At 31.0% G+C, this 12,403-nt stretch overlaps 1 protein-coding gene across 4 annotated transcripts in view; it reads right to left on the bottom strand.

The window, feature by feature from the left end:
* Positions 1-12,403, bottom strand: part of FRMD6 (FERM domain containing 6) — a 91,344-nt gene that overhangs the window by 24,409 nt on the left and 54,532 nt on the right. For 3 of the 4 annotated variants that reach the window (XM_074290537.1, XM_074290538.1, XM_074290539.1), the window contains 5 exons: positions 10,512-10,591; positions 9,887-9,963; positions 4,850-5,036; positions 4,195-4,350; positions 1,704-1,769 (listed from right to left, as the gene is read on the bottom strand). In XM_074290537.1, coding sequence (XP_074146638.1) covers positions 1,704-1,769; positions 4,195-4,350; positions 4,850-5,036; positions 9,887-9,963; positions 10,512-10,591 — 566 coding nt within the window. Of the gene's footprint in view, positions 1-1,703; positions 1,770-4,194; positions 4,351-4,849; positions 5,037-9,875; positions 9,964-10,511; positions 10,592-12,403 lie in introns of all 4 variants that reach the window. The other variant, XM_074290540.1, reaches the window with a different exon arrangement.

The raw sequence follows: 12,403 nt of genomic DNA, 5'->3' as shown, positions 1-12,403 counted from the left end.
ACTAAAATTCATGATTTAGTTCTTGCTCTCTGAATTCCCTAAAACAAGTCTTGAAAATCAAGTGGAGCTACCAAATTAATAGCCAAAGCCCCTTTTAACTGAGGAGAATTGGCTAAGAGGAACTCAAATTCAAAACAGATAACAATATCATAAGACAGAGGACAGAAAGAAAATGCAACAAGCAAATTTTATTAAGGGAAGATACTCACATAGAATAAGGGTGATCAGGGGAAGATGTAGTCAGATGGAAAGAGTTAAAAGTGTCCAATGTGGGGAAAATGGTATGTTTTTAGTTTTAACTGAAATCTATCCTATTAATCCCACTCTACAAAACCAATTTCAAGCAATCAAGAATATCAATCACTATTTCTCATATTTGAAAGCATGTTAATGAAGATTTATAGCTGGAATTCAAAGGGAATTATATGTAATAATATTGTTAGTTATTCTCTTCTTTATTTGTTATGTGATATACCTCCATAACTCTTAATTGTCAATGTCTTAAAGCTTTTTTTAATATATCAAAAATTTTATAAGAAGATAATGCAATATTTTTTTAAAAACATGAAAAATTTCCTTCTTCCTATAATGTTGCAAAATAGAAGAGGAACATTAGACAAATATATTTGTCATCCTGTTTACTATCAGAGTTTACTTTAACACTCTGAGGTAACAAAAGAATCATTTGGCTCACTATGAGTTATGCTTAATAATATTCTAAATGGACTCAAGCAGCCTTAGTGCTTTAACATAATTTATCTTAAGAGAATTGAGACTATATTGAGGTCACATTAAAGAAACATTACACTGCTGTGAGGAGTTTATAAAGATTCTTATGTATAATAATTTAAAAATATTTCATAGGCCAAACAAGAACAAGTATCAAAAGATCAGAGGATCAAAGATTTAGAGCTGTGGGGGCAGCTAGGTGGCGCAGTGGATAGAGCACCAGCCCTGAAGTCAGGAGGACCCGAGTTTAAATCTGGCCTCAAACACTTAACACTTCCTGGCTGTGTGACCCTGGGCAAGTCACTTAACCCCGGCCTCAGGGAAAGAAAAAAAAAAAGATTTAGAGCTGAGAGGTTTATTGGAGGTTTATCAACTGGCTTATTAGATAAGAAATCTGACATTTTGACATTTGAATACAATTTTAATGTACAAACTGTACTTTATTCACAACATGCTATTGTTTTACAAGGGAGAAATTTAAGGCTCTGAGTATTATGTTTTCCTTTAGGGTCACAGAATAAATTAGTGGCAAGGTTGAACTAGTCTTTTGACCCCTACATAGTTCAAAGCTTTTCAGCCCCACTTTAAAACATTTTAATCATGAAGACCACATGGAAAAAAGCCTGTCAAGCTTTCATTCTCTCTGTATGATTTTTCTAATGTTCTCACTCACAAATACCTTTATCAGAATTGTATAATAAGCCCCCAAATCAGTGTTTTATAATGTATTTGTGGACATTAACTGAAACATTTCCTACAGCTCTCTGGGGGGCAAGGGAAGGAGAATAATAATAATGACTGGCAAGAACTATTTCAAGGTCTATATCATCTTCTGACTTGCATAAGTGTGAAAAAACATCTAGTTAAACTCAAGGTAACCGGCATTGAATATCATGTGGCAAATAAATTATTGCATACATTATCCAAGAAAAAAATAGCCCATTCCATATGATAATGATTTTCCATCTGCCTACCTGAAAGATCTGTATTCCTCGTGTGGTTAGCCCAAGAGTTAATGAAGCTTCAATTTCTCGTTTATCCTATGGAAACAAAACATCTTTTGAATAAAAACACAAATTTTAATCCACAGTACATAGTACTAGAAAGTTGAGAGCAATATCAAAAATCAATGGGATGAAATAGTCTCGTCATTCTTCATTTTTTTGATTATGACTTTAACATCATGATTGAACAACATTATTGAATATGATCAATTCAATATATAAAAAAATATAAATTTTGTATATAAACATATTATAAGTAGTTCTTTAATTTAACATGATAGTAACTAAACTGTGTCTCTTTTTTCTGAACTTGGTTCTGTTTTCTTTCATATATTTCAAAAATGTTTCAATGATTATTTCTGTCTGTTCCTCTGTTTTTATTTGGTTATATATGAAAATTTGTCTTATTTTGGACCTGTAGTTCCGCCACTCTGCCAGGAGTTGGGAAACATGTATTCCACTTGTCCTGGGGCTACTAGCTCCAACTCCATGTTGAATAGAAAATTTGCATCCTCAGTACTAAGTTGCTAGAATTCCAGCACCAAGCAGGGCAGAGGAGTATTAGTGAATTAGATTTAATTAGAAAGGAGTATTTACTAAATGAGTATAAAGAACAAGCATTAAGAAGCATTTCCATTCCCAAAGTCTGTGACATACTGTCCCATACATACAAGAAGTCCAGGGGGAAGTAGATACAAGCTTAGAGAATGACAAATATGTTACATAACCTAAGCTGAACCCTCACTGGGGAAAAGCAATCCTTTTTCTCCTCTCTAATTAACTCCCTATCCTACTCACAACATGGCTCTTTGAAACCTTTTCCCTCATCCTCAAACCTTTCATGGCTTCTTTTTCTCTTATCCTTTTAGCTGTGAACCTTGCCTTCATATTATATTGAAAAATTTGAGGCTATTAAATGATTGCTCCCTCTTCTTACTTCCAGACTTCTTACTTCTGTCACTATTTTCTCTTACCTATGTCTCACATGAAGACCTCCTAGCCAAGAAAAATCCCTTTCTACATGGACAAGTGACCTCAGTTCATCTTGTCTTCTTTAGGAAATCTCCCCAGAGATGTTCTTCTGTTATCCCCACTCTCTATCTTCAATCTTTCCCATTGTTCTGGCTGATTCTCTAATAGCTACAAACACCTCCATGCCATATAATGTGACAAGTCCATGACTTCAGGCTTCAGCTATTGGTCTCTCTTACCAAATAGATGTAGGCTAATTAACTGGTGGCATTTGATCAAAAAATAAGGACAATTCGGGCTTCAACAAATACTATTTTAGGTATAAACACACAATCCAGAAATGAGAGAATGTTAAAGTCTACCATCCTAATAGATGAACAGAAGCAAAGACACTTTATCCTGGAGGAAATTGTGGCAATGGCTATCATTGTAAGGGAATGATTAAAGATGCATTTGAAGGTGAGCATGTGGAGTAAGCTAGTAAATCTATATGGGGAAATTCAGCACCAGGGCAAAAGAGCCCTTCAGTTCAACTTTAGATTTCTAAGGCTTCTCCCAAAGCCTTGAACTAATTGGATAATTGAAGGGAAGCTTTCAAAGACAGACAATGGAGAGAAAGTATCATGGTTTCCTCAGAGTGTAGCCCGTGCAGGCTCTTTCAGTAATTTTTGAACAGTCAAAGGTAAGGAAATCCTTAGAGATGCCCAAACTGTCCAGTATCTACAACACCTAACAGCAGTATTTCAGCTAAGGGGGTGAAAGATAATTTTTCCTCAATGATGGAAAGGAAAGAAACTAAAGTAATTTGTACTATCAGCTTTTTGTATAACAATGTGTTACTTGTGAGAAGGCAGATAGCCTGGGGCCCCGTGGTATATAGTGATGGATCTCAATGATGCTTTTTTTCTCTATTTCTGTCATGTTAAAAATCATACTTGAAGGGAATGCTCAAGTTTGTAAGGATACTATTTCAGGGTATAAAAGTTTCCTAGTTTCACTTCAAACAATTTAAAAATTGTCTAATAAAATATCAGAAGGATCAAATAATTTTCTAAGACACTCTTAACACTGAATTTTATTAGGATCAGGGGAAGCTATTAATAGATTCGTGGGGCATTATAAAATATTTTATCTGTTGGACAAACCATTCAAAAATATTCATTATCCCATTCCTATATTTTAATATTATTTAAAAGTCATATTATACAAACCATATCCTTTTATCTTACACAATATATTATGTTATAACAATATATTATGTATTATATATGCAATAAAATTATACTATATAAAAACTATATCCTGATTCACAGTAACGAAATAGAAATTCAAATATAATTGTTTAGAATGTGCTATAAATACAATGAAATGGCTGTGATATGCATATAAACATATATGCATAAACAAAATATTGTTTGGAAATGAATGCCCTTTTCAAAACTAAAAGTATCTCTTGACTAAAGCTGCAAAACTGAGTTTACTCCATTACCTTATACAATCTGTAGTAATGAACAGCGATGTCATCAAGGCGGATAGCCTCTTTAATATATTTAAGATGTGCCTCAGAGGCAGTTAGTGCAAACTGATCTTTGTGCATGTTTGGAATGTGTTTTAGGATATAATCCTTCCCTCTCTTTGTAATAACCTGTTGGAATAAAACAAAGTTCAATATCTGTTTAGAGAAATGGAAAAACATACAAACTGTTTCTTTGTCCTTTCCTATTTGCTCTTTTAAATTAAGATGTTTTACTTGTGTTTCCTCATTTGTTTTTCCAGCAATGGGAAAATTAAGAATTAGTTCACCTTTTTAATAGTAGTGTCTGTCCTCTCAAAAGATTAAAAATTCCAATAAATCAAAGTACAAAGTCATTAAATTCTAGCCAATAAAATGCCAAGAGAAAGAATACTAATAATGTCAATATTATTTTCAGCACCCCCTATGGCAGACTATATCAACAAAGACATTATATAGAACTACTACTATCTTCTACTATTCTCATAAGCCTTAAAGTTCTTTATATTTGTATTGTTCTAGTAGTACTGCATTTTTGCCTAAATAAAAAATAAAAAAAAAGAAGAAGAAATGACAGCAGCAGTGTGAAGTAGTGGAAAAATATTCTTTAAAGTTTTAAAATAGTACCTACCCAAGACGGGAAATAAGCCTCTGGCTCAAAATATTTCCCACAGTGCTTATTCCTTTTGAAGTTTCCAAGATCAGCCTGCAATGCAAAAGCAGCCAGCAAGAAGTAGGCCTCCTCTTGAAGCATACACTGGGAGTGAAGAACTTGTTTTCTCAAGTGCCAATAATAATAATATCTTGCTATTCTATCACTTGGGAAAAAAAGTAAAAACAGAACTTGGATATTGATGATCTGCCATGTTAAAAAAAAAAAAAAACATAACACAAGAAATCTATACGTTTACTAACAGGCTTTTGTTTTTTGTGAATGTCTATTTTCCTCATTGAATAGAAGGTATGTTGCAATAAGCACTTGATTAATGAAAAGAGCAGAGCAAGAATTTTTTTAAAAGGTATTCTAGGTCAAAAAGTGCTTACTTTTTAAGGAAACTCATTTCATTTGGAGGAAGTGTTAAGGGGGAGCAAATAAATTTTCTCAGTAAAACTGAGGGGAAATCTAGGGTAGGGAGTGGAAGGAAAGAGGGGAAAAGTTGAAACAGAAGTTTTTGCAAGGGTCAATGTTGAAAAATTACCCATACACATGCTTTGTATATAAAAAGCTATAATTTAAAAAATCTAAAATAAAAAAAAAAAACTGAGGGAAAGAAGCATGTGCAGTAAGAGACTCAAGAAAAGAAAGGGTTTAGCACAAGTACGTCTTTGATGAAACTACAACTCAGTTATGGAAGAGTAAAAGGACTGTACCACTGCAATGAAGGTCCAGTTTAGATAAGATATATAAAGAGGCCCCACTCAGATTGATTATATGCTTTTCTCCAGCTCTGGTTAGCAACATTTGAGCAGAAGTGGAAGAGGCACCTTGTAAGAATAAAGCAGGATTAATAGAATCAATAGTAGGAAAAGAGATGGGGGAGAGGGGGAGGAGGAGGAGTTTCAAGAATAGTAGATGTATGTGTAGGGTTGAACTAGTTTACTAGAGTATCAAAACTAAGATGGGAAAAGAGTGTAATCAGAATAAAACTGATGTCCTGAAAAAGTACTGAGACAGAAAGATTATAGGTATTAATAATGATGAAGAACAGGTTAAGAGGAGTAAAGTATTAGAGTAAATCAGAAACACATAACATTCCTATTAAATTAATTCAAAATTGAGATTTTGAGAAAATCTTGTGGAGATTTGTTGAGAAAACCAAATCACAATAAGGATTTCTACTTTAAGAAAATGTTGTGTTTTTAATGCATAGAAATTTGGACCCTCTTTCCCCCCTTTTTAACCTTATCTCTGTTTTCTTAGTGATACAACTCATGAGGCTTATATCATGTTACCTGGGTGACAATGTTGATGGATTTTCAAGAAAGCTAGAGGGTAAAAGTTATTAAATTGTGTGTACATTTTGATTCAGTAGGCTCACTATTAGGTCTATGCTCAAAAAAAAAAAAATGAAGAGGACATACAAGTACAAAAGTAATTATACTAGTCCTTTCTATGGTGGCAAACAGCTGGAAACTAATCCCTTTAGTTCTATTGGGGTATATGGCATAAGAATGCCATAAAAAATACTAAAGGGAATGGTTTTAGAGAGAACTGAAAAAGATTTTTATCAACTTGTAAACAGAAAGAACAATCTATACAATAATAACTCAAACAATTTTTAAAGACTTAAGAACTCTGATTAAACATGCTTCTGAGGATACATGAATGAAGACAGTGTCATACCTTCGTACATGGTCAATATGGATATTTGTTTTGCTTGATATTATAAGGGCTTTATTTTCCTTTATTTTTCAGTAAAGGAGGTAGTGGGAGAAAATATAAATTTTATTTTTAAAAGTTAAATTAAAAAAATAGATAGTGGGTGATTTTTGGGAAAAGTCGAGCTTAACTGTGTAGTGCTCAAAATAAAGTGTTTATATATGTTTCTTTTCTTCCCTTCCTCCCTAACCTCCTATATGTAAAAAACTTAGAGATTTAAAAAATATATATATATATAAATTTATATTGACTATACAATGTTTTGATTTGTGTTAACCATTTACAAGCCCTAGACAGTTAATAAGTGAATAATCTATTTTCCTTTTTTTCATAACAGATTATATTAAATCACAAAAATTCATAAGATTTTTTGCCATTAAAGAGGAAAGAAGGCTCCATATTTTTCTTTTATTTATTTTTATCTAGGGGGATAGAGATAATGATAGTGATTAGAGCTATTATTTCATTGGATTAAAGAAAAAGAAATGAAGGGAGTGGCACTTTTTCTGAAACTAAGTCATAGAAAATGACTTTCCCAAGGTCACACAACTAACAGCATATGAATGCATGTTTTCCTGACTCTACTATTCAAAGCTACAAATGGCACAGCATAAAAGCAAATAAATCTTTATTGTCTATAGTCATTCAGCTAAATTCACTTTTCCCATTTTACATGTTTCTTGGGGGCATATAAACAAACAAGTCAAAAATGTGATTCAGTACATGTAGGGGATTATTTTTTAAGGAAAATTTTAAGGAAAAACTTTATTTTGAATCATCGATTTCTATGAATTATTTAGTGTTTAAAATTATTCAAGTAATAAAATCCATTATAAATAAATTTTTTATAGATGACCTCCAAATTTAATGCAACCAGTTTGTTCTTCTTTATGACCAACTTGATCCTCAAGTTGTCACACAACGGAATTTGTACTCTCATTTTGCTAGGTTTTAACGACAAGTTCTCATGCAGTTTTCCAATGAAGAAATCAAAACAACTTATCATCATATTCAAAAAGTCTCTCAATCATCACTGATCAGAGAACTGCAAATTAAAACAACCTCTAAGTATTATTTAATATGTACCAATCATCCCCCAACTATGTATCTGATCCACCATTATACCATACTAAGTTTTTTTCAAAGAACCGATAGTTCTAAAATATGGCAGCATTCTTTGTGGTGGCAAAGAATCAGAAATGCAGGGATACCTATCAAATATTACTGTGTTATAAGAAACAATTGAGCTCAATGATCTTAGAAAAACATAAGACTTACACAAACCACAATCTTGTTTTAAGAACAACTTTGACTAGTATTTTTGACTATTATAAACACCCAAATTACTAATTATAAAAGGACCTATGAAGGAAGTTGTGTGTCCAGAAAAAGAACTTATAAAGAAAAACATGTACAAAATTATTTTACACATACATATATATACACACATATATATATACATATATATATATACATGTACATACACACATACACAAATGTATACACACATGCATGCCCATATCTGGGAGTCATCTCTAGGGTGGGTTAGAAAGAGAAGGGAAGGAAAAAAAAAGAAAGTTATATGATAACTTTATTATATATTTAAAAGGAATAGCAAATTATGCATACCAAATTGATAGTTTCATATGCATTTTTTCTATTCTATTTTTATAGAAATGCTTGTCTCTCAAGTCAGGATAAAATAAAATAAAAAAATTTTAAATGTAAAGAAACTGAGAGCAAAAGAGTAGGGCCCAGAATGTGACTTGCCCAGTGTCACAGAAGTGGAATAAGTATCTGATATTTGAAACTAGGTCTTCTAATTTCAAATCTAGTACTACTTCCCCTGCATCATACTGTTTCAGATGATTTGTCTTCATCATTTTCTTTATAGAAATACATAAAAAACCCTATTATTTCCTCAGTAATACCTGATGCAACAAATTATCCACAGAGCCATAGCCACCAAGGCAGATCATGAGCTACAATTTAGTGATTAAGTCCCAAGGAATTGACTGAGGTAATATGAATTAAATGACTTGTTCAGGATCACACAAGTAACAGAAATTAGGTTGAAGCCAATTTTTTGTTGTTTTTGCTTTTTTCAAATTCCAAGCTCTTATTTATTCCAGGAGAAAAAAAAATTTCAATAGGGAGGAAGTTCAATCTAACAGAATGTGCATTAGGCTTGGAATGAAAAGATGTATTTATGTTAATGTTCTGCCATTTACTAATTATGTGGCTTTAAGGCTGTGAGAAATGAAGTGACTTGCTCAGTTTCCTTATCTATAAAATGAGGATATAATTCAATTCATTAGGTATTTATAAAGCACTTTCTATGTATCAGACACTATGCTAGGGATACAAAAGCAAAAAACATATAGTACTCTCTTTGAAAGAGTTTACATTCTACTAGTGTATTATATAAAATATAAAATCAAACATAAAATAATTAGGGAAACAAGTTTGTTAACAACTGGTTAACAGTAAAAGTAAACAGTAACAGTAAAAGAAATCAGCAAAAATGTTTTCCAGGCGGTAGTATTTGTTCTGAACTCTGAATGGTAAGAAGGAAAAGCACTCCATGCCTCCTGCATGGAGGAAAGAGATAAAATATCATTTATATGGAACAGTAAATGGTAGAGGATGGATGGTAAAGGTTACCAAATAGCTAGTATGTTTTTATCAGCTATCTCAAAGGACTACTGTAAAGTCTTGGTATTTATTCAACATTACAATCATAAGGGGAAGAGCAATTTTCTTATTATGGTAAAAGTACATATTTTGCTTTTCCTGTCAACAATCCACAAATAGTAGCTACTACCACCTTTTTTTTTTTTTTTTTTTTGCTAAAATGATAGATTTTTTTTAATGGATCAAATGAGAATATACATTAAATGCTTTATAAATTTTGAAAGAAAAACATAAAAATCATAAAGTATTAATCCACAATGATAGGTTATAGGTAATTCTTTTTGCTAAATAACATTTTAAAGGATTAAATAAGAAGACATATGTACTTTGTAAACCTGTAAAGTAAAATGATAAATAATAACTACTTCAGTTCGTGCATTTCATCTTCAGTGTAACATGAAGTTATACTTCAAAATTTCTATCTTTCAAATGGCTGACTTATTATTGAAAATGGAATATACAAATTATAATAAATTATAAAATCTAAATTATAATTATTACAAATTCATTAGCTTATGAGTTAACATTTAAAAATTTTATGTGATTATTTTTTAAACAAGATAGAAATAAAGAAATGAGCTACTTTTTCCATACCTTATTAACCTGCCATTTTCCACATAATATTGTACCCGAAAGTGAATGATCATTGGAGGACCAAACTGGTCAATACCCTAAAACAAACAGACATATCATTTGGATATATACAAAGTAAAATGAGGTGAGCTTCAAAATAAGAAGCTTCAGAAACTGAAAAGATCAAAAAAATCACGTTGGTTATCATATAAGAGTTGATGATGACAGAATGAAGTCAATTATCATTTATGAATACCATGTATTATTAAATCCAGAAAAATCAAACAGTTAAAAAAAAAGTCATACATTGCCATTCCTAACATATCACAACTCTAAAGTTATAATTTGCTGTGTTCTTTTTATGGCAAGAGATGTCTCTCAATGATAAGTTTACAAGTTATTTTTTGTTGAAGTGATAGTTTCAAAAAATTCTTACATTCCTAAGATTAGTAATAAACTAATGATATTTAAATAAATTTGCATTTATAATTTTAATAATATAATTCATTTCCATTTCATTCACAACTGCAGGAGGTCCTATTTTACTTTCTCTAATTTATAACAGCTACATTTGAAATAGTGAGTTAAATCAAAACAATTTGATTCATGGATATAATCTCACTCAACTGATTTCTTATGATCATACCTTGCTGGCTTCCTTCTTCCATTCTTTTGGACAATATTTATAAAGTTTCTGTGATAACTCCATGTAAATATGTTCATTATCTGTATCAAAAAAATGGGGGAGAAAGAAGGTTAAAAAAGTATAATTTTTAAAAAATTAATATACAAAAAAATTGAAAACTAACTTTAGGCACATTAACAAGTATCATAATTGCATACTATTCTAAAATATTTTAAAAGATATCTTAAGATAATATCATCAATGAAGATGTTTGGATTTCTGTTTTATAAAGGACCGAGGACATGTTGCTATTTTAGAAACTCTGGTATAATTTGCAGAAAATTTTGAATTCTCCCTACTTTTCTTTTATGTAAGCAAAATAGGTATATCAGTAATTTTGGTGAGTTTTAAAAAATAAGTTTTATTAATATCTCTGCTTCTTTTTATAGCTTTTTATTTTCAAAATATATGTAAAGATAACTTTCAACATTTACTACTGGAAAAACCTTGTGTTTCAAATTTTTTTCCTTCCCTCCTCCCCAAACAGTGAGCAATCCAATATTTATTAAAAATATACAATTACATATTTACTCACCTCATTATTGATAAGAGACACAACAATCAAAATTGATCATTGCATAATCTTGTTGCTATACACAATGTTCTCTTGATTCTACTCACTTCACTTAGCATCAGTTCATGTAAGTCTCTCCAGGTCTTTCTGAAATCATTCTGTTGATCGTTTCTTATAGAATAGTAATATTCCATAACATTCATATACCATAGTTTATTCAGCCATTCCCCAACTGATAGGCATCCACTCAAGTTCCAGTTTTTTGCCACTACAAAAAGTGCTGCTACAAATATTTCGGGTCCTTTTCCCTTTTTTTAATTATCTCTTTAAGATACAGGGCTATCAAACTGTACATTACCTTTGATCCAGCAGTATCTCTACTGGGCCTGTATTTCAAAAGAAGTGCTTTTCTTTCTCCATCTGTAGTCATTGTTTCTCTTGACATTCTAGATATGTTTTCCCAAATGAATTTCGTAATTATTATCATTAAAACCATAAACTCATTTTGGTAGCATTGTCATTTCAAATTGATATGGTCCACTCATGGGAAGAAAATATTCTTTCAACTATTTAACTTGTTCTTTATATCTTTAAAAAACACTATTTGAATTTATACAATTCTTTTGTGTGCCTGAATACCTCCATCCCCAAATATTTTTATGCATTTTTGTAGTTATTAGGAATGAAAAGTTCCTTTCTATCATTACTTCTTGTGTGGTTTTGTTATGACTACATAGAAATGTTGGTTTTTGAGAATTTATTTTGGAGCCTTGTACTAAAACAATTGTCTCAATTAGTATTTTATGATTCCCTAGGATTTTCCAAGTAAACAGTCATTTCAGCAAAAGAAAAAAAAAAAATCTCTCTTTTTATTTTTAACCTTTAATTTCCTTCTCTTATCTTACTGATGTTGCTAGCATTTTCAGAACTATATTAAATAATAGTAAAAAGAAACAGAGAGCAGCACCCTTGCTTTAATTGTTCTACTTGATGAAAAAAGTTTGAATGTATCCTCATTCTATATAAGGTCTATTTTTTATTTTAAATACTTATATTTTATATTTAAAAATGTATCTCTATGTTTAAACATTGTAGGGTTTTTAGCATAAAAGAGTAGTATATTTTATTGAAGGCTTTTTAAACTTCTAATAAGATGATCAAATGATTTTAGATATTTTGGTCTTTAATGATTAATGGTATTCGTTGCTTAACTAATGTTGAACCATCCTTGCAGCTCTGGCATAAATGACACTTGGTGATAATGATTTCTTGGATAAATATATTCTATTTTAAAAGATTCTATTTAACATCTGAATTAATGTTCATTAATGATACTGGC

The sequence above is a fragment of the Sminthopsis crassicaudata genome, chromosome 2 (assembly GCF_048593235.1).
Source record: "Sminthopsis crassicaudata isolate SCR6 chromosome 2, ASM4859323v1, whole genome shotgun sequence".
NCBI classification, from domain to species: domain Eukaryota; kingdom Metazoa; phylum Chordata; class Mammalia; order Dasyuromorphia; family Dasyuridae; genus Sminthopsis; species Sminthopsis crassicaudata.
The sequence above is the reverse complement of the archived record's forward strand: the minus strand, read 5'-3'. Positions and strand labels throughout refer to the sequence as shown.